At 40.3% G+C, this 22,114-nt stretch overlaps 1 protein-coding gene across 6 annotated transcripts in view; it reads left to right on the forward strand.

Annotated features, from left to right (window-relative positions):
• The window catches only part of EML6 (EMAP like 6), a 286,252-nt gene that overhangs the window by 141,757 nt on the left and 122,381 nt on the right, over window positions 1-22,114 (forward strand). For 5 of the 6 annotated variants that reach the window (XR_005718416.1, XM_040224840.1, XM_040224842.1 and 2 more), the window contains exons 1-2: window positions 15,575-15,833; window positions 21,067-21,279. Coding sequence is in view for 5 of the 6 variants with exons in the window: in XM_040224840.1 (XP_040080774.1) it covers window positions 15,581-15,833; window positions 21,067-21,279 (466 nt within the window). In the remaining variant the exon portion in view is untranslated. Of the gene's footprint in view, window positions 1-11,347; window positions 11,550-14,380; window positions 14,519-15,574; window positions 15,834-21,066; window positions 21,280-22,114 lie in introns of those variants that run through there. The other variant, XM_040224844.1, reaches the window with a different exon arrangement.

Genomic DNA, 22,114 nt, shown 5'->3' on the forward strand with positions numbered 1-22,114 from the left:
AGAACAGCCTTGTTGATGTTAGAGACAAAGCAAGTGTCTTCTGGGATTCTCCTGGTCCCTTGGGTGCTTGACTGCTCACTTCCACTGCTGTCACCTCCATCACCTCTCTCCTGCCTGCTCACCTTTATCCTTTGGGGTGTGCCTGTTACGTCGCTGTTGTTCTGAGGAAGCGGAGGCCCTGGAGAGGAACATGTGAGGGCTGAGGGTGGTTAGGTGTGCCACCACGGGCACATATGCCGTTGTTTGTTCAGACTCCACATGGAATGAGGTGTCAGACAAGCAAAGGGTGACTGTCTGGTTCGTTCTGGTAGTAGTTCCCCTGTAAACACTCCAAGTGAGCCAGCCTCCTTGAAAAACCAGCCTGGGTATTCCTTCCCTGGAGTGGAGGCAGCTTAACAAGTATTTCTGTCTTCCGGGGTTCCATTAGGCTTTGTGATCCTTCAGAATTCTTGAGGCTGTGGGATTTGGGATCCTGTGAAGTGGATTTTGAAATAGCCAGGGGCTTAGTAAAGACTATCTGCTGGTAAAGCAACATAAAATAAAAATTAAAATTAAAAAAATAAATTAAAAAAATAAAATAAAATTAGGAAAAAAACATTAAAAATAGAAAAGATATAAAACATTTTGTCATCTCAAGAAATTCAGAATAAGCTCTTAAGGAATTCAATAGTCATCCATAATAAAAATGATAACAAATTTAATAACTTTGAAAAAAAAAAAAGGAATATCTGCTGGAAGTTCTCAGAGAGCCCTTATAAACAGGAGCAGCAGGCTGTGGACACTTCATGTCACAGACTCATGGCGCTTTGTGTTTTTTTTTACCTTTTTATTTTGTATTGAGGTACAGCTGATTAACAATGTTATGATAGTTTCAGGTGAACAGTGAAGGAACTCAGTCATTCATATCCATGTATCCGTTCTCCCCCATCCCTCCTCCCATCCAGGCTGCCACATAACATTGAGCAGAGTTCCATGTGCTATACGGTAGGTCCTTGTTGGTTATCCATTTTACATATAGCAGTGTGTACATGTCTATATCAAACTCCCTAACTGTCCCTTCTTCTCAGCAACCATAAGTTTGTTCTCTACGTCTGTGAGTCTCTTTCTGTTTTGTAAGTAACTGTATCATTTTCTTTTGAGATTCCACATATAAGATATGTCATAGTATATTTCTCCTTCTCTATCTGACTTACTTCACTCAATATGACGATCTCTAGGTCTATATGTTGCTGCAAATGGATTTATTTCATTCTTTTCAATGGCTGAGTAATATTCCATTGTATAAATGTGCCACATCTTTCTTCTTTATCTATTCCTCTGTCGATGCACAGTGTCTTGATTCTGTGTCTTGATTATTGTAAACAGTGCTACAGTGAACATTGGAGTGCATGTATCCTTTCAGATCCTGTTTTCCTCCAGATATATGCCCAGAAGTGGGATTGCAGAGTCATATGGTAGCTATATTTTTAGCTTTTTAAGAAATTTCCATACTGTCCTCCATAGTGGCTGTACCAATTTACATTCCCACAAACAGTGTAGGAGGGTTCCCTTCTCTCCACATCCTCTCCAGTATTTATTGTTTGTGGATTTTTTGATGATAACCAATCTGGATGGTGTGAGGTGATATCTCATTGTAGTTTTGATTTGTACTTTTCTCATAACTAGTGATGTTAAACATCTTTTCATGTGCCTCTTGGCAATCTGTATGTCTTCTTTGGAGAAATGTCTGTTTCGGTCTTCTGCCCATTTGTTGATTTGTTTATTTTGACACTTTTCAGTGTTACGAGCTGTTTGTAAAATTTGGAAACTTATCCCTTGTCAGTCACATCATTTGCAAATATTTTCTCCCAGTCTATGGTTTGTCTTTTTGTTTTATTGTTTCCTTTGTTATTTAAAAGCGTTTGAATTTAAATAGGTCCCATTTGTGGTTTTTTTTTTGTTGTTGTTCTTATTTCCATTATATTGGGAGATGGATCAAAAAAGATATTGCTGCAATTTACGTCAGTTTTCTGCATGATGCTTTGTTTTAAACACGCTGCATGTAGCATCCCATTTTTCCTCCAATAGCCCTGGGGTCTCCTGGCAGGGCTGGCTCCTGGAGCATGAGATCTGCCTTGTTGCACAGGGCTCCATACTCTGAAGAGTCCTACACTCGGTTTAGTGGTTGCTGTCACCATCTTGAAATTCTTCATTATATTTAAGAATTTAAGTGTTAGTCACTCATTCATGTCTGAATCTTTTGTAGCCCCAGGGACTGTAGCTCACCAGGCGCCTCTGTCCATGGGCTATTCCGGGCAAGAATACTGAAGTGGGTAGCCATTCCCTTCTCCAGAGGATCTTCCCTGGGGATCAAACCCACATCTCTCATGTCTCCTGCATTGGCAGGGAGGCTCTTTACCACTAGCGCCACCTGGGAATGTGTATGGAAACACACAAAAAGCTGAAACAGCCAAAGTAATTTTAAGAAAGAAAGAGCTGGAGGAATCAGGTGCCCTGACTTCAGACTATACTACAAAGCTACTGTAATCAAAACAGCATGGTATTGGCACAAAAACAGAAACAAACCTCAGTGGAAAAGGACAGAAAGCCCAGCAATAAATCCACACACCAATAATAAAGCTCCCTCTTCCCTGGAGTGTAATCTGTCTCCTGCTCACCCTTATGTTGCCTTTTACCTGGGGCACTCCTTAGTATTGCACCTTTAATAAGCCTAGTAGAAGGCCATCACCCTGTCTTGTTTGACCTATGACACCATGTCCCGGGAGTGCATCCACCAAGAAGGGAAATACCCTTTTGGAGAAGAGAGTTTACCCCAGACTTGCATGGCCTGCAGCCTCATCTTCTCTCTATCACCTGCTCATTCTGGGACTTGGGGCAAATATTGCAAACTGTCTGTGCTATGGTTTCCTCGTGTATTCAACAGATATTTACTGTCCCCACCTAGGGCCCCATGCTGTCCAAGAGTCTCCTCTTGAATCACTGTAGCCTTTTCAGGCACATGTGCAAAGCTCTGGGTGCAGGGCTGGGAGTGTCTGGGAGAACCATTTCTGCCCATTTACAGGACTGGCTTGTTTGACTCAGAAAAGATTTCTCAAAGTTGTACTTATTTTTGGCCATCTTCTCATCAGGCCTTCTGCTTTCTAATCTACTACAGTAGTTTTCCAATATCTGGCTGAAGAACCACTGTATTAGAATTGGCCCAGAAATCTGAATTTTCAACAGTCTGTCTAAAGGCTGAGAACACACACTAGCTTCGGAACAGCTTGGTAGTGACTGGTTCTTAACAAATGGTTCTCGGCTGATTCTCAACAAGTGGTTCTCAGCCCTGGGGAGCTAAAAATAAGTATGCCCTGATCCACTCCAGACCAACTGAGAGAAATTTCTGGGTAGCATAGAGGCATCCATGTTTTAAAAACATTTTCCATGTAGGTTCTGATGAACAGTAAGGTTTGGAGCAACTGTTCTTGGTTTTTACCATATATCAGGCCTCAGTGCACCAGGTATAAGAGCACCGATAAGTACCACCCCTTCATGGATTGCAGCCTTGTCATGGTGAAGGGGCTTGCACAACTCAATGGAGCTAGTAACCATTCCATGCAGGGCCACCAAAGATGGACAGGTCTTACTGAAGAGTTCTGACACACCGTGGTCCATTGGAGGAGGAAACGGCAACCCATTTCAGTATTCTTGCCATGAGAATGAACAGCATGAAAAGGCAAAACGATATGATACCAGAAGATGAACCCCCTAGGTAGGAAGGTGTCCAATATGCTACTGGGATGAGATGGTTAGATAGCATCATCAAATCAGTGGACATGAATTTGAGCAAACTCCAGGAGATGGTGGAGGACAGAGGAGCCTGGAGTGCTGCAGTCCATGGGGTCGCAGAGGGTTGGACACAGCTTAGTGACTGAACAGCAACAACAAGGACCAACTCCCTTCCCCTCCCCACTGCCAGTCTTCCCTTCTTGGCCCAAATAATTGAGGGAAAAAGCATTTTATTCCCCAAATAGTTTTCTTTGTGTGTCAGATACAGCCGTTCCTTCTGAGAGTCAGCAATGCTAATATATCAAAATGATAACAAACAATACAACAAATATGTTGTAACCCAGGGCTGTAACTAACAGACTCAGGGAGGACACAGCAGCAGCAACTTCACAGCTCCTGGTGCTGACCCCAGCCTGGGGACAGAATCTGACCACACGCACAGCAAGCTGTTCTCCATGGAGATGCGAATCTAATAAAAACCTGCTGGTTGAAATCACAATGACAATAACATACTTACTGATACTGAGTGCCAGACACAGACTGATACTGAGTGCCAGACATTGGGTCCAGTGTTTGAATACATGCTTGCCCTGAATCTTCATAACAGTGCTGTGATGTGTGAGTGCTAATATTCTCTCCAGGTTACAGGTGGGGCAGCCCAAGATTTGAAAGATTAAACACTTGCCATGTCACAGATCTGGGATATAAATCCAGTCCATGTACTTAACTGTTCAATGAACTAGTGAAAAATAAGCCATGTCCTTTAGGTCTGTGTTGATATTCGTGATACTCATGGATTAGATCTCCCCATGCCCAGGTTTCAGGACTGTCACAGAGAAGATTGAAAAGTTACTGTTTTCCACTTCCTGGTCTGAATATAAAATCTGGGCAAAGAGCTGGTGTGAATTTGATGTTAGCCTTAGAGTTTTTCTGTTGAAGTGGGTGGTTGCTCTATACTGCCATCTGCTGGCTGTCTGAACCAAGCACAGGCCAGAGCCCCATACTTCTCACAGTGCAGCTAGTGACAGAGGAGGTCACTGAATTCAAAATGTGCACCCCTCACCAAAACGCCTTCCTCTGAAACACACACACTTTTTCATAAGAAAAGAGAATTTCTACGGTTTAAAATAATTAGGATGGTTTTCCCTGGCTCTCTTTTCACTCTTGGTGAATTTCTGACCATATTCCAAATAATGCCTTATATTTGTCTGACTCCCAGAGCAGAAGATAGGGAAGGATAGCTTAATTCCTTCCCAGTGCAGTGGTCACCTCGGCCAGCCTAGCTTGGAAACTGTGGTTAGGTTACTGTTCTCTGCATTTATGTCAGAGAAGCTAAAACCAAGCCTGGATGGACGGGAGAAGGGACCTACATATCAGAACCTTGTTAGGAACCTGCCTCTCCACAGTGTGCGCACAAATGCCAGTCTGACCTGCACAACAGCAGTTAGGTTCAGAAATGAAGAAAACAGGGCGCTATCAGGAAACTCGAAGACAGTTCTCTTCCCACTGAGGTGTCCTTAGGAAGCAATTCCCCTTTTAAATAGTTCTCTTGGAAGTGAGAGTGGCTTAGCGTCTTGTCTGTCTCTGTAGGTAGACCCCTGGGATCGACTTGTCTGATGTGACAGAATCGAGTTTATCGGTTTGAAGAACTGAGTTTTTGTGGAGAGCCTGAGTTGGTCTCTAGGGAAGATGTTCACAGCTCACTAAATTTATGTTGTAAACAATGAAAATGAAATGACTCCTCCCTTGGCTCTCTCTCCTTCTCCCCTGCCCCTACTCATAGTCAGGAACAATCCATATCAGTTTAACTTCATTGCTTTTGCTACATGTTAAAGCTCCTCCCTTATGCTGGTTGGTTCAGTGGAAGCCTTTTTTTCAAATGAAATCTGCTATAAAACACAGCCTGTGAGTTACTAAGGGAAAAGCAGCGGTGGGATCCTTAGACTCTGCCTCTCATCTCTCATTTCCCTGTGGTTTCCTTGCCAGGCCCCTTGAGGCTCTTCTAAGGATCCAAGAGCTCCCTGGGCAGAGTCTGAATATACAGCTAGGTGCTGCATAGCTTGACTGCTTTGTCAGTCTAGTCTGGGGTGGAAGGTTCTTCTTTGTTCTAAACCTCTTAAAGACAAAGCAAATATTTTTTAAATGTTAACGTATCAATGCCATGTGATAGGTTGCTTGTTATAGTATTCTTGAACATTCTGAATGTGTTCCCCAAACAGGAAGTTAAAAAATAGTGGGGATGGTGGGAGAAAAGGGTTTGTACACTGGTGGTTCTTAGGGAGGAATCTTGTGTTCAAGCCATTTAGTTCGAGGCCATGGGGAGAACTCACCTGCTCATGCTTGTAGCAGAGCGGTGGGTGCCAGGCCTGCTTGGAAAGGTGAGTCTTTAGCACAGTCAATGAAATCATAAAAGGACTGTGGTTTGAATATTTTGATAACTGTTGGGGTCCTTTAATGGACTGGAACCTGGCGGTCCGGAGGCAACGATAAGAAAGTGAAGAGAGAAAGAGGCTGATACTCCCTGGTTTACGCAGAAAGCCGATCAAGTCCCTGACACAGAACTCGTGTCTCTCACGAAGGCGCCCTCTTTCGGGGGGTGAAGGCACAGGGCGCCTTCTCGAGAGAGTCTTAGAAGCCCGGGCAGGAGAGTGAGCAAGACGGGTCTCTGAGCTCCAATCCATCAGCAGGAGAGAGAGAGAAAGAAAGACACGGGGACCCGAGCTCTGATGGAACAAAGGTGCTTTAATGATTTTTCTGTGAGTATATATAGGCTGTAGTACAAGAAGTTTCTTTCATCAATGATGAAGATCAGAAAACCAAAGGTACAGTAACCATTATCAAGGAAACAGGGATGATGGTCACAAGGTCAGGAGACAATCCATATCTCAAGAAAGCGGATCGAAACTAAGCAGTTTTGTCGTAAAGAGAATGTTTACTAAAGGAGATTCAAGCCTGTCTCACACCATGACCCCAGTTCCTGGGAGCAGCATGCTGTTCCGCTTAAAAAGAAACAAAGGACTTGTGAGAAACAGCAGGTAGGAATCCTCCTGTTAAACATTCCCTGACAGGTAACAGTTAAAATACATAACATATTGCTGAGATACATATGTGTATATGTATAATATGTGTGTGTATGTATCATTTTTATTGAGATACAATGAACTATAACCTTAGTTTCAGGTATATAAAATAATGTTTACATATGATGTGTGTGTGTATATTTGTCCCTAGATGATAACCTCAAGTTTAGTTAACATCACTACACATAGTTATAAATTTTTTTCTTGTGATGAAAACATTTAAGATCTATTCTCTTAGCTACTTTTAAATACACATTACAGTATTACTAAATGTACATGTACATAATGCTTACATTACACCCCCAGGACTTACCTACTTTATAACTGGAAGTCTGTGCCTTTTGATTACCTTCACTCATTTTGCCTGCTGCCCACCCCAGTCTCTGACAATCACCAATCTGTTCTGTGTATCTGTGAGATTTGGGGGTTTTGTTATTTCTTTTTTAGGTTCCACATATATTCCCATGATATTTATCTTTCTCTATCTGACATATTTCACTTATCATTATGCCCTCAGAAGTCACCCACGTTGTCCCAAATGGCAAGAATTTTGTGTGTGTGGCTGAATAATAATCCATTATCTGCGTGTATGTCACATTCTATCGGTCGCTTGGTGAAGAGTTAGGTTGTTTCCAAGCTGTGGCTATGGTGAGTTATGTTGCAGTGAACATGGGGTACAGATACGTTTTACGGATAGTGGTTTTGTTCCCTTCAGATAACATTCAGGAGTGAAATTGCTGGATCCTCTGGTAGTTCTATTTTTAATTTTTGAGGCACCTCCATGCTGTTACCCACAGTGGCTGTGCCAGTTTACATTCCCAGAGTACACAAGGGCCACCTTTTCTCCCCATTCTTGCCAGCATTTGTTACTTCTCAGCTTTAGGGGAAAAAAATAGCCATCATAATAAGTGTTAGATAATATCTCATTGTGGTTTTGATTTGCACTTCTCTGACGAGGGATGTGGAACACCTTTTCGAGTACCTGTTATCTGCATGTCTTCTTTGGAAAAATGTCTATTCAGGTCCATTTTATAATCAGATTGTTTGAGGGTTTTGCTATTGAGTTGTATGAGTTCTTTATATATTTTAAATATTAACTCCTTATCAGATGTATGATTTGCAAGTATTTTCTCCCATTGGGTAGGTTGCCTGGCCATTTTGTTGATTGTTTCCTTTGCTGTGAGCAAGCTTTCTTAGTTTGATGTGTTCCTACTTGTTTGTTTTTTACTTTTGTTGACTTTCCTTTTGGTGTCAGAGCCACAAAGTCATCACCAAGACTGATGTCAAGGAGCTTACTGCCTATGTTTTCTTCTAGGAGTTTTAGGGTTTCAGGTCTTAGGTTCAAGTCTTTAATCCATTTAGAGTTTATTTTTGTATGTTTCTTTTATATATGGCTGTCTAGTTTTTCCAACACCATTTGTGGAAGAGATTATCCTGTCCCTGTTGTGTATTTATATATATATTATTTTAATTGATTTTGGCATGTAAATACCTGCTTACAAATGTCTGGCTCCTCCTTAGAATGCAAACTCCATAAGGGCATGAGCCTGGCTTGTTCAGTGTTTAAGCACTAGTCTTGGGCATGTAATAGGTGCTCAATAAATATTTTTGTATATAAACTAATGACTATATCCATCCTCTGAAATGTTCTCATTGAGGATGGGGAGGTTGTCTTTTATTTCTTGGTATCTCCAAAGACTCAAGAAATGTTTATGATTTTAATATCTTATTCTTTTAACAATTCTTGCTGAGTATCTACCACTATACTAGGTGTGGAGGACACAAAGGTGTATAAAACTGAGAAAACTCTTATCTTCACAGATATTAGTAAGGGGGGGCAATAAATATAATAAATAAGTAAAGTATCTGATTTTTTTGCTGATGTTAGAATGTAATTAATATCTCTCTTCCTGTTCCTCAAGGACGAAGTCTTATACCTCTCCTGTAATAAAATTGTAGATTGATGCAAAGCCTGCTAGGGAGATGACAAATTCACCCCCCTCCTAGAGGAAATAGGAATATGTTAATAAAAGCAAGGGGAGGGGATACAGACAAGAAAGGGACAGTAGCAAAAGGATTTTTTTCTCCTCAGCTGAGCCTCCTGCCTGTCAGCCTGCCATCTTATCCTGACTGTTTTCCCCACACATCTGTCCTTTCCAACCTTGAAAGCCTGAGGTGGTGTTTGCAGTGGAGGATTTTGAGTGATTGACCCTGAAACTAGCCGTTGCCAAGGTATCGCTACTTACTGCTCACAGCAGGAATAATAAATATGCCTGCGTGCTATCTCCTTCCATTTCAAGATACATAGAAATGCATTCAGAGCAGGGGGTAAGGAGAGCTATCTCATGTAAGGATAGCCTTATCCCTTAAAAAAAATTCTATTTTGTAGATAAATTCATTATCTCATTAGATCCTTTTAAGATCATTATGAGTTAAGATGAGGATTTCAGTTAGGGTGTCCAGATACCACCAACTAACTCTTCTATCGTCCAGCATTTGTCTTGAAATTTTTTTTAACAGATTGTACTTTTTAGAGCAATTTTAGGTTCACAGCGAAATTGAGTGGAAGGTACAGATATTTCTCATATACTTCTGCTCTCCTACACACGCAGCCTCCCTATCAACATGGCCCACCAGAATGGTACAATGGTTACGGTGGATGGACCTACTTTGATATATCATCTCCCAAAGCCTATAGTTCACATGAGGGTTCACTCTGGGTGTTGTATTAATATATTCTTTGAGTTTTGACACATATAACATGTACCTACCATTATAGAGCCTACAGACTCTCACGACCCTAAGAATCCTCTGTGTGTCTGCCTATTCATTCCCCTGTCTTAGACCTTTTCATTCTGCAATAAAGTAATTAGAATTTTATTGAATAGATCTGAAATTTTTTTGATAGAATTATTTAATAGGTCTTTTGACATAGTAAAGCTGCTTTCTTGGTTAATAAATATTTCAAAAAATGTAAATTTAATTATTTTTAGAGCCTACTTTACTTCCAGAATGGTCCTGATTTGGATGATAAATTACATGGTCTCCATAATTATAGTCTACATTTATGGTCCCCAGAGAGAAGGGGAGTCTCCCTGGGATGTCGGGCCAGTCGGTATAGAGCAGGACTGAAGTCCAGGTACTCTGACTTCTGTTAGTTTCTGCAACAGAGACACAAAGCCCACTGGAGAGGCAGCTCAGATCTTAAAGGTTATCACATCCTTAAGTAGTTTGAAGTAGTTGTGAAAGTGGGATGGCTTATGTACTTCTAATTCAGACATGAGAAAATTCACTGTGTAAGTAAATAAATAATGTACCTTGTAAGGAACAGAATAGACCACAAGAAGTCCACGCAATCAAAACTCAGGCAGGCAAGTTGAGAATCTACTTAGAGAGGATGGAATGATATGAGGGGGAGGTTGGATTTAAAAGGAGTACTGCACTTTTAGAGAAGTTTCCATAAATTAAGTCAATGAAGAATAACATCTTCAAATGTTTGATGGTATTCTGAGACTGAAATTGGAGTTTCATTTGCATATTTCTGGGACTTGGTGCATCTGTTTATCCAGCAGAATGAGACTCGGTTCTGATCAAATACATACTATACTTGCCTAATATGATAATTAACTGTTCTGTAGTATCACCCACATATAATTATCTTACAATGCTAGCATCCTAAGGATTGAAGTGATTATTAACTTTTCCATAGCAAGTCAGAAGGAAATTATTTTAAAGGAGGTTAAGTTTTCATTAAGACCAATTCCTGCTCTTATATTCACTTTACTGTCATATTTAATATAGACTTTGCTGTATCTTCCCAACTCAGGGATCAAGCCCAGGTCTCCCGCATTACAGCAGATTGTTTACCAACTGAGCCACAAGGGAAGCCCAAGAATACTGGAGTGGGTAGCCTATCCCTGCTCTAGCGGGTCTTCCTGACCCGGTTCTCCAGATCCGCTGGAGGGGATAGTCTGGGTCGGGAAGATCCGCTGGAGAAGGGTTAGGCTACCCACTCCAGTGTTCTTGGGCTTCCCTTGTGGCTCAGCTGGTAAAGAATCCTCCTGCAGTGCGGCAGACCTGGGTTTGGTCTCTGGGTTGGGAAGATTCCCTGGAGAAGGGAAAGGCTACCCACTCCAGTGTTCTGGCCTGGAGAAGTCCATGGACTGTGTAGTCCGTGGGGTCGCAGAGAGTCAGAAACGACTGAGCACTTTGACTCACTCACTTCACTTGCTGTGAAACCACATAGTTAGCCTAAGTCAGACAGGAAAGAGCAGTCTTTCCTTTACAAAACAGATTACAAGGGGTGTGGTCGGGGCCAGCACAGGGAAGGCAATGGTCGATAATGCAGAGTGCTGTGTGGGTTGGTGGTCCACCCCCAGGCATTGTTTGGCTATGTTACCGTAGAGGCTCTCCTGCTGACAAGGTTTTAACTTCAGGTGTTTTATCTGTGAATGGTGTGGAAGTATGCTTTTACTTTACTCGTGTATTTTCTTTGTCAGGCCTCTCTATCCGGAGTGTGTGCTGGAAAGCAGACCGCCTCCTAGCAGGGACCCAGGACAGCGAGATATTTGAAGTAATCGTGCGAGAAAGGGACAAACCAATGCTGATCCTGCAGGGTCACTGTGAGGGGGAGCTCTGGGCTCTGGCCCTGCACCCCAAGAAGCCACTGGCCGTGACAGGCAGTGACGACCGCTCTGTCAGGTGAGGCCCCAGCTGTGTTGCCATAACCTCACACACTTCCCTGGGATGACAGATTGATTTTGCCCAAGCTTGCTTGTTACTTTAAGAGAAGGATAACCCACAGTGCAGAACCTCACAGTTTCCAAACAGAATGCTGAGACATTTTACTTAACACCAGTTGGCTTCTTGATCTCTTTTTGTTGCTATCTTTCTTGGGCCCCATATTAAGTCAAGAAAATGTTCTTAGAAGTGAAAATACACTCCCACTGGTTAGATTGGCCTCCAGGTTTCTTTCAGTTGAAGATGTGAGCTGAGTTCACTCATCTGTGATAAAGTCATATTTCCCCCTCATATCTTCTGTCCTTCTGGGGGCAGCTTAGCAGTTTCACAGCCTACTCACTTTTTATCAGTTTAGTTGGAGATTAGATATCTCAAATAGAATTGAAGTTCTGATTTTCCAAAGTCGTCTTTAGCGTGAGAGTCATTAATTCTTTCTTTGTAAATTCTCATGTGGAATTTTGAGCAAGGTCCTCAAATCAAAGGAAAGTGCTGGTTCCTAAGAAAATGTGCTGATTTTATTAGGGCCTCAGGGGTTCTTACTATGGATCACTTGTTGTTTGAGAGCTCGACAGTAATAAAATGAGCAGACTACTATGCTTCCTCTGTTCTTGTGACTGTTGAGAGACTGGAACATATGATTTGAAAGTGTGAGATGAAAGCTGTTACACTGAATCCAGCGTTTTTGTATTTACTACTGAACTTTAAATGTGCTCAACAATAAGCAGGCCAGAAAGAGAGTCCGTGACAGTGAGAGGAAGAGACTGATTGACCAATTCATCGATGGATTACTGCTTCTAAGTTTGAATAGCTAAACAGGAGGACTGGACATGAGACCTAAGGTCATTACTCTCCCTCCCCACCCTTATTCTGTATTTTTGTGAATCCAGTCAAGATGCAGTCAGTATATTCATTAGCATAAATCCAAAGATAAATCCATTTTTCAGTTTGCACCCAGCACTAAAGTCTCATCAATCTAAAAATCAGTGAAAACAATTACAGCTATCTCTACATGTGCTATAAATGTTTATTTGGCTTCTTACTTCTCTTTACTTACTGCCTTCCTCTCTTCCTTTCCCTTCCATTACTCTGAGCCAAACCAATGCCACCAAGTTATTCAACATCCAAGAAACTCAATTCATACCCCTCCAGATAGAAAGGATTTCAAGAAAGTTTTTAGCTTTTGTAATTTAACAACTATGTTGAACCTTAGAATTGTAAAGAGCCCTTACTGCCAGAAATTGTATTACTCCCTTTAACCATTAATTTGGCTAAGATATTAAATGGAATTTGACACTCTGAGTATTGAAATTTAGCAAGGGTATAAGTCATAACTGAGAAAGGTTAGCTTAGTGACTTTAAAAGGATAGTGCAGTTTACTGAGGAGTGGTGGTTTCTTCATGCTAGTAGAGCAAAGCTTACATTGCTTAAAATAGTACACGGCTAAAAACAGCATGAAACTATGAATAATGGAAAGGGTATTGAAAGCATACCCTGAGTTTTAAGCTGAGTAGCACAGGCTGCCTCAGGGATAGGCAGACTCCACTGGGCAGCCCAACATGACAAGACAGGTGCCCCTGTCCCTCCTGATGGCAGGATGCACTTAGGAAAACACCACATTTGACTTACTCTTGCCTCTTTATCACAATAGCGTAGATTCTCAGCCACCCCCACCCCCACCACAGATATTGTTATTTACATATTAAGAGAAGACTGCCTTTAAAGTGGTAACAGAAAGAGGTCACATACCACAACTGCAAGTCATATAGAAACTCTTCTTCGAATCCTCAGATATTTAGTTCATGGTCTCTCAGTCTGAAGTGCTTGGATTAGGTGTTCTAAGAGCTGCCCTTACAAGTGACCTGTTTCTCCAGCAGTAGTCTGCTCATCAGCCAGGGGGCCCAGTGAAGTATTCCCCCTCCCCTGGCCAAGAGGAGCCCTGTCAGTAGTGGGGCGCCAGGGATTTTTGAGGAGTTTTGGCATATGACTGTGTACAGCCAGCCTGGAATCCTCCTCAGCAGGGGTACCATTATGTTCTTCTCCATCTCAGATACTTTTTCTTGCTCAGGAGACCGACAAACATAATATGCGTTTTAGTCTATATTTACATAACGCAGTTTCTAGAAGAAAACCCATATTTAAAAAACAACTAATAATAACAGCAAGGCAATGGCACCCCACTCCAGTCCTCTTGCCTGGAAAATCCCATGGACGGAGGAGCCTGGTGGGCTGCAGTCCATGGGGTCGCTAAGAGTCGGGCATGACTGAGCGACTTCCCTTTCACTTTTCACTTTCATGCATTGGAGAAGGAAATGGCAACCCACTCCAGTGTTCTTGCCTGGAGAATCCCAGGGACAGAGGAGCCTGGAGGGCTGCCGTCTATGGGGTCACACAGAGTTGGACCCGACTGAAGCGACTTAGCAGCAGCAGCAGTAAGTACCTCTTATCCTGTAAGTGTTATTAACACCCATTGGTATAAATCAGGAACAATTTTTAATCTCCAAAGAGAAAAGTATAATTTTGTATGAAGTAGTATGTAAAATTTCCTTATTTTTGAATCTCAAAATCTTTGAAAATATCTCGTTTTATTTCTTGCTGGATATTTCAAATGGAGAAAATCACCCAAAGATAGACCAAACACCTTTGCAGCTTCCCAGACATGCCGAGAGGAAGGAGACTGGTGTGATGCTACTGCGTCCTTTTTTGTTACTATCACCGTGATGAACAGGCCTTTGGCCTTGGGCTGGCTGATGACTATGAGAAAGTGTTTTGTTTTGACTTTGAACTGTACTTAGGCTGTGGAGCCTGGCTGACCATGCCTTGATTGCCCGCTGTAACATGGAGGAAGCAGTTCGCAGCGTTGCTTTCAGCCCTGATGGATCTCAGTTGGCCCTGGGCATGAAGGACGGATCTTTCATTGTTCTCCGAGTCAGGCACGTACTACGGGTATTGAAAATGACATTAGAGATATGCTTCTGTTAAAAATTAATTCTCCAGGTCAGAATGTTTGCCAGGACTTCAGGAAAAAATGCATTTGCCGTTTTGAATAGGGAGATTCGCAATCCCCTATCTGTAATTGCCAGATCTGAACACCGAAAATCTGAAGTTCTTTGGTAACTTATTTGGCAGCACAGCCTGACCCAGTGAACTGATGTGAAATTGCTTACAGTCTGTTAGTCTCCTTTTTTTTTTAATGTAATTTTTTTCTCAATATATATATTTTGTTGAAGTATAGTTGACTTATAGTGTTTCAGGTGTACAGCGAGGTAATTCAGTTACACACATATCTATTAATCTTTTAGTAGGAATAATCATGTATCATGTGATTTGCTGCAGAATATTAATGTGTTCAAAAGGGGGTCGCTGCCCTAGCTCCTACGGGGCTATTGCATAATATATGTGAACCTTTCCAAAATGCAGTGAGTGATAAACTCCCAAGCACGTCTGGTCCTAAGGGTTTTAGGTAAGAGATTATGGGCTTTTAATGAGACGAGAAAAAGGAAGGAAAAGGAAAGCCGCCTCTAATAGCACCAGATTTTTAGAGGTGAGCTGGAGTAAAAGATTTTTTTCCACCTATAATCACTAACAAAATGGAACATTTCCTATTTATTAACATCTGATATTATTTATACTATACAAAAATTATGACCCACTCTTGTATTTCCTTCAAATAACCTTGGTTATTCTTTGGGATTACACACTTTGTAATTATAGAAAGGAAACAAAGCTATAACTTAGATACTGTATCTCACATAACAAATTCTATATAGCTTTAAAAATGCTGTTGACATGGTTTATTACACTAAATTCTCATTACCAGCTACACATAACTCATTACCAAATGGGTTAGCAACCTTTTCTTTCTTTGCTTAGTGATGTATGAGAAGATGGCTAATTACCAAATTTTCAGTGACACACAAACTTTAAAGCGTGACTTGAGGTTCCTATCCCTAGATTTGCTATTTATCACTTTGCTTTTTTATTCTTTCAGAGATATGACAGAAGTGGTTCATATCAAAGATCGAAAAGAAGTCATTCATGAAATGAAATTTTCTCCAGATGGTTCTTATCTCGCAGTGGGATCCAACGATGGCCCAGTAGACGTCTACGCTGTCGCCCAGAGGTATAAGAAAATCGGAGAGTGCAACAAGTCTCTCAGTTTCATCACACATGTTGACTGGTCTTTGGATAGCAAATACTTGCAAACTAATGATGGTGCTGGAGAACGGCTCTTCTACAAAATGCCATGTAAGTCACAAGGGCATTAAATATTTGTGCAAAACATAGCTCTGAACCATGGCAGAAAATGTATGAGGATATTCTCAGGACCTGAGGGCAAGGAGTATTTTCTCAAACAAGACCCTCAGATTACAAACTCTCAAAGAAAAGATTCATAAACTGAAGTACATTAAAATAAAAAATTATTCCACAACAAAAGAGACCATGAATAAAATGAAAAGGCAGTGCATAAAAACTTGGGATTATTATAATGGACAAAGGCTATTCAGGTGACCTTTGAATAACACGGGTTTGAACTTCATGGGTCTACTTCTGTAGATTTTTTTTAAGTGGTAAATACTAGAGTACTACATACTAAGAGGTTGGTTGAATCCATCGATGTAGAACCATGAATGCAGATGGTCTGAGTTGTACATGGATTTTTGACTCCCTGAGTTGTTCAAGAGTCAACTGTATACCTAGACTGTATACAGAGAATGCCTAAAGATAAGGAAAAAGAAAAATTACTAGGAAAATACAAAAAAAAAACCCTGAAAATTTGAGGAACACAATCCTAAACTACTGTGATTACTTTAGTCTCTCTCTGTGTCCTTCATAATTGGAAGCTTTTATTATGTGATTACTTGGTGAAAAGTGCTAATTGGGATTAAAAAAACACACATATTATTTGTAACCCCCACTACAACTTCTATAAGAAATTCATCTTATTTACATAATACTCATTTAGTAATGCTTAGTTTATAATACTAAAATGTCATAAATACAACTTTATGTATTATCAGTTCAGTCACTCAGTGGTGTCCAACTCTTTGCGACTCCATGAACCACAGCACACCAGGCCTCCCTGTCTATCCCAAGATCCCGGAGTCCATTGAGTCGGTGATGCCATCCAACCATCTCATCCTCTGTCGTCCCCTTCTCCTGCCCTGTATCTTTCCCAGCATCAGGGTCTTTTAGAATCAGCTCTTCACATCAGGTGGCCAAAGTATTGGAGTTCCAGCTTCAGCATCAGTCCTTCCAATGGACCCCAGGACTGATGATCTTCAGAGTGGACTGGTTGGTCTCCTCGCAGCCCAAGGGACTCTCAAGATTTCTTCAACGCCACAGTTCAAAGCATCAATTCTTTGGCGCTCCGGTTTCTTTATAGTCCAACTCTCACATCCATACATGACTACTGGAAAAACCATAGCCTTGACTAGGCGGGCCTTTGTTGGCAAAGTAATGTCTCTGCTTTTTAATATGCTGTCTAGGTTGGTCATAACTTTCCTTCCAAGGAGCAGGCAAGTCTTTTAATTTCATGGCTGCAATCACCATCTGCAGTGATTTTGGAGCCCAGAAAAATAAAGTCAGCCACTGTTTTCCCATCTATTTTCCATGAAGTGATGGGACCAGATGCCATGATCTTAGTTTTCTGAATGTTGAGCTTTAAGCCAACTTTTTCACTCTCCTCTTTCACCTTCATCAAGAGGCTGTTTAGTTCCTCTTCACTTTCTGCCATAAGGGTGGTGTCATCTGCATATCTGAGGTTATTGATATTTCTTCTGGCGATCTTGATTCCAGCTTCTGCTTCTTCCAGCCCAGCATTTCTCATGATGTACTCTGCATAGAAGTTAAATAGGCAGAGTGACAACATACAGCCTTGACGTACTCCTTTTCCTATTTGGAACCAGTCTGTTGTTCCATGTCCAGTTCTAACTATTGCTTCCTGACCTGCATACAGGTTTCTCAAGAGACAGGTCAGGTGGTCTGATATTCCCATCTCTCAGAATTTTCCACAGTTTATTGTGATCGACACAGTCAAAGGCTTTGGCATAGTCAATAAAGCAGAAATAGATGTTTTTCTGGAACTCTCTTGCTTTCTCGATGATCCAGCAGATTTTGGCAATTTGGTCTCTGGTTCCTCTGCCTTTTCTAAAACCAGCTTGAACATCTGGAAGTTCACGGTTCACGTATTGCTTGAAGCCTGGCTTGGAGAATTTTGAGCATGACTTTACTAGCATGTGAGATGAGTGCAATTGTGTGGTAGTTTGAGCATTCTTTGGCATTGGCTTTCTTTGGAATTGGAATGAAAACTGACCTTTTCCAGTCCTGAGGCCACTGCTGAGTTTTCCAAATTTGCTGGCATATTGAGTGCAGCACTTTGACAGAACTTCAAAGATTTCACAGAAAATCTTTCAGAATTTGAAATAACTCAACTGGAATTCCATCACCTCCACTAGTTTTGTTCATAGTGATGCTTCCTAAAGCCCACTTGACTTCACATTCCAGGATGTCTGGCTTTAGGTGAGTGACCACACTATCATGATTATCTGGGTCATGAAAATCTTTTTGTTTTGTACAGTTCTTCTGTGTATTCTTGCCACCTCTTCAATTTTTGAATAATGATTTTTTGTAATGTAAGATTAAAATTTTAATGTTTAACATAATTTTATCATAATTTTTTATTGAAAAATCAATTTTACCATGAAATAAGGTGTAACATGGACTTCCCAGGTGGCACTAGTGGTAAAGAACCCACTTGCCAATGCATGAAATGTGAGAGGTATGGGTTGAGAAGATCCCCTGGAGAAGAGCCTGGCAACCCACTCCAGTATACTTGCCTGGAGAATCCCATGGACAGAGGAGCCTGATGGCTTGCAATCCAGAGGGTCGCAAAGAATCAGACATGACTGAAGCACACATATATGCAGGGTGTAACATAATAAAACGTCAACATTTTTAAGACTCTCTGCCCTGCCAGTTCATCAGTTTACCATTACTGCATGCATATTTCTTTGTGTCTGCTTTCTTTGCTTGACTGTGTTTCATATATATTTTCCTATGTGAAAAAAGATGGAACACACGTTTGTCATTTGCAATAAACAAATGACACTCTGCACAGTGATAATATCATAATTTTCTTTCTTATCCTCCTACTGTTGAGCTTTTGGGCTTATTTCTAGTTTCTTAGCTGATATCCACAATAAAACTCCAAATATCTTTGTAGAGGTGGGATTTTCTCTTCCATGTTACTTCCTTGGACTGTCTTCTTTAAGCAGGGACACTGGATCAAGAATATATTCAAACTATCAGCTCTGATTCCATGGTCTTAAAAATGGATATAATACTATGCTAGAGTCCAGAATTGCCAGTCTGACAATGCACCAGTAATGTGCAAGTAGCATTTATTCTTATAGATTGTTCATTTGAAAATGTTTGTTACTGTTGAGGGGAAAGTATGAGTTAATTGTCTTGATTTTGAATTTTTGAATAGTGTATCACTAAGCATTTTTCCCAGCATTCCTTTTCTGTGGGCTTCCTCCTTTGTGTGCTCCCAAAGGACATCCCTTGCTAACTGCTGGTGGAAACTGGGTATTGTGCCCTGTACTTAAGAACACAGCAAGCAAAATTGTCAAGACTCTTTTCCCCAACTAATTATATTTCATCAAAATTTGGTAGATTTTTATCATGTAGCACTTTAAACAGCAAAGTCCATTCATTTTTTTCATTAATTAATTGAAGCTGGTTTTTTAAAAGATCACTTCTCTGGCTCCTGGAATTATGAAAGTAGGAGTTCAGAACAAACTTTTTAAAAACCAGAAAAAAGTTGGTAACTGTGATGATATATAATTTAATAATAGTCATTTCCTCAATAACACAAAGCATAATATCATGTGTATCCAAATAATTAAGGTCAAATAAACATCAGTTCAGTTCAGTTGCTCAGTTGTGTCTGACTCTTTGTGACCCCATGGACTACAGCGAGCCAGGCCTCCCTGTCCATCACCAACTCCCGGAGTTCACTCAAATTCATATCCATCGAGTCGGTGATGCCATCCTGCCATCTCATCCTCTGTCATCCCCTTCCCCTCCTGCCTTCAATCTTTCCCAGCATCAGGGTCTTTCCCAATGAGTCGGTTCTTTGCATCAGGTGGCCAAAGTATTGGAGTTTCAGCATCAGTCCTTCCGATGAATATTCAGGACTGATTTCCTTTAGGATGGACTTGTTGGATCACCTTGCTGTCCAAGGGACTCTCAAGAGTCTTCTCCAATACCACAATTCAAAAGCATCAATTCTTCTATGCTCAGTTTTCTTTATAGTCCAACACTCACATCCATTCATGACTACTGGAAAAACCACAGCTTTGACTAGATAGACATTTGTTGGCAAAATGACGTCTCTGCTTTTTAATATGCTGTCTAGGTTGGTCATAGCTTTTCTTCCAAGGAGCAAGCTAGTCTTTTAGTTTCGTGGCGGCAGTCATCATCTGCAATGATTTTGGAGCCCCCCAAAATAAAGTCTGTCACTGTTTCCATTGTTTCCCCATCTATTTGCCGTGAAGTGATGGGACCGGATGCCATATTAGTTTTCTGAATGTTGAGCTTTAAGCCAACTTTTTCACTCTCCTCTTTCACTTTCATCGAGAGGCTCTTTAGTTCTTCACTTTCTGCCATAAGTGTAGTATCATCTGCATATCTGAGGTTATTGATATTTCTCCCAGTAATCTTGATTTCAGCTTGTGCTTCATCCAGTCCAGCGTTTCTCATGATATACCCTGCATATAAGTTAAATAAGCAGGGTGACAGTATACAACCTTGGTGTACTCCTTTCCCGATTTGGAACCAGTCTGTTGTTCCTTGTCCAGTTCTAACTGTTGCTTCTTGATCTGCATACAGATTTCTCGGGAGGCAGGTCAGGTGGTCTGGTATTCCCATCTGTTTAAGAATTTCCACAGTTTGTTGTGATCCACACAGTCAAAGGCTTTAGCATAGTCAATAAAGCAAAAGTAGATGTTTTTTCTGGAACTGTCTTGCTTTTTCTATGATCCAATGGATGTTGGCTCTGGCTCCTCTGTCTTTTCTAAATCTAGCTTGAACATCTCAAAGTTCACAGTTCATGTACTGTTGAAGCCTGGCTTGGAGAATTTTGAGCATTATTTTGCTAGCGTGTGAGATGAGTACAATTGTGCAGTAGTTTGAGCATTCTTTTGCATTGCCTTTGTTTGGTAGTTTGAGACATTAGATTTAGTACAGTGATCATTTCTTTTCTCATATCTTGAGTTTTGAGTCTGTACTTTCTTTAAATCCTGCTAGGGGAAAAAAAATCACCAGTTCAGGAAAGAGATTAGAATTTATAGTTTCCTTAGTTTATAAACATTTTAAAACAAAGGTTTTAGACTTCTTGAGAAAAATGAATAAGTAAATTAGAACATGATTTTTATTTACATGTAGCATTATATTAAAGTATATTGATTATTTTCAGCTGGGAAGTCTTTAACGAGTAAAGAAGAAATCAAAGGGATTCCCTGGGCCTCCTGGACATGTGTGAAAGGCCCAGAAGTGAGTGGAATTTGGCCAAAATACACTGATGTCACTGACATCAACTCAGTGGATGCAAATTACAACAGTTCAGTGTTGGTGTCTGGAGATGATTTTGGACTGGTTAAATTGTTTAAATTTCCTTGTCTCAAAAAAGGTAAGGCCAAAAGAAATGCTTCATTGAATGAAGATTTAATCTAGGATATATATATATAGTGTAATTAAGTCTTATTTTCTTGATGTCCATTAGTGCAGACTATTCATTTTATATTTATATATATATTTACTCTTTAATACTTTTTAGTAAAGTTTTATATCTTCTACTTTTGACATTCTGAAATATATGTGGTTTTGCAAATTTAAGTCAGCATTTGTTAACAGAGATACTACTCAACATTTTGTGATCCATAAACCTCACATTTCACATTTTAAACAAGTTATATTCTATTTTATTTATATCTATGTAAATATAATAATTTAAATTATATGTTACATTAAAATATTGTAATTAAAATTCATTTATGTGTTATAGCTAATTATGCTTATACATAGGAAGCAAAGCTACTCCTTATAGACTTATTTAAAATAAAATCTGAAAGTGATTGTTCTGGTGATAATACACTTTGTGGACTGCTTCTCATAGCACTAATTTTGCACACCAGACTAACATAACTGGTGAAATTTTTATAGAATTATAGTTGATTTACAGTGTAATTTCTACTGTACAGAAAAGTGATTCTGTTTTATATATATATAGATATTGTATATCTATATATACATACAGATAAATATACATTCTTTTAAAATTGTTTCCCATTATGGCTTATCAATAGAATATTGAATATAGTTCCCTGTCCAATACAGTAGAACCTTGTTGTTTATCCATTCTATCTATATATTATAATCTACATCTGCTAATCCCAAACTCCCAATCTGTTCCTTCCCCAACTCCCCTCCCACTTGGCAACCACAAGTCTGTTCTTTATGCCTAT

This window comes from Oryx dammah, unplaced genomic scaffold, assembly GCF_014754425.2.
Source record: "Oryx dammah isolate SB20612 unplaced genomic scaffold, SCBI_Odam_1.1 HiC_scaffold_25, whole genome shotgun sequence".
NCBI classification, from domain to species: domain Eukaryota; kingdom Metazoa; phylum Chordata; class Mammalia; order Artiodactyla; family Bovidae; genus Oryx; species Oryx dammah.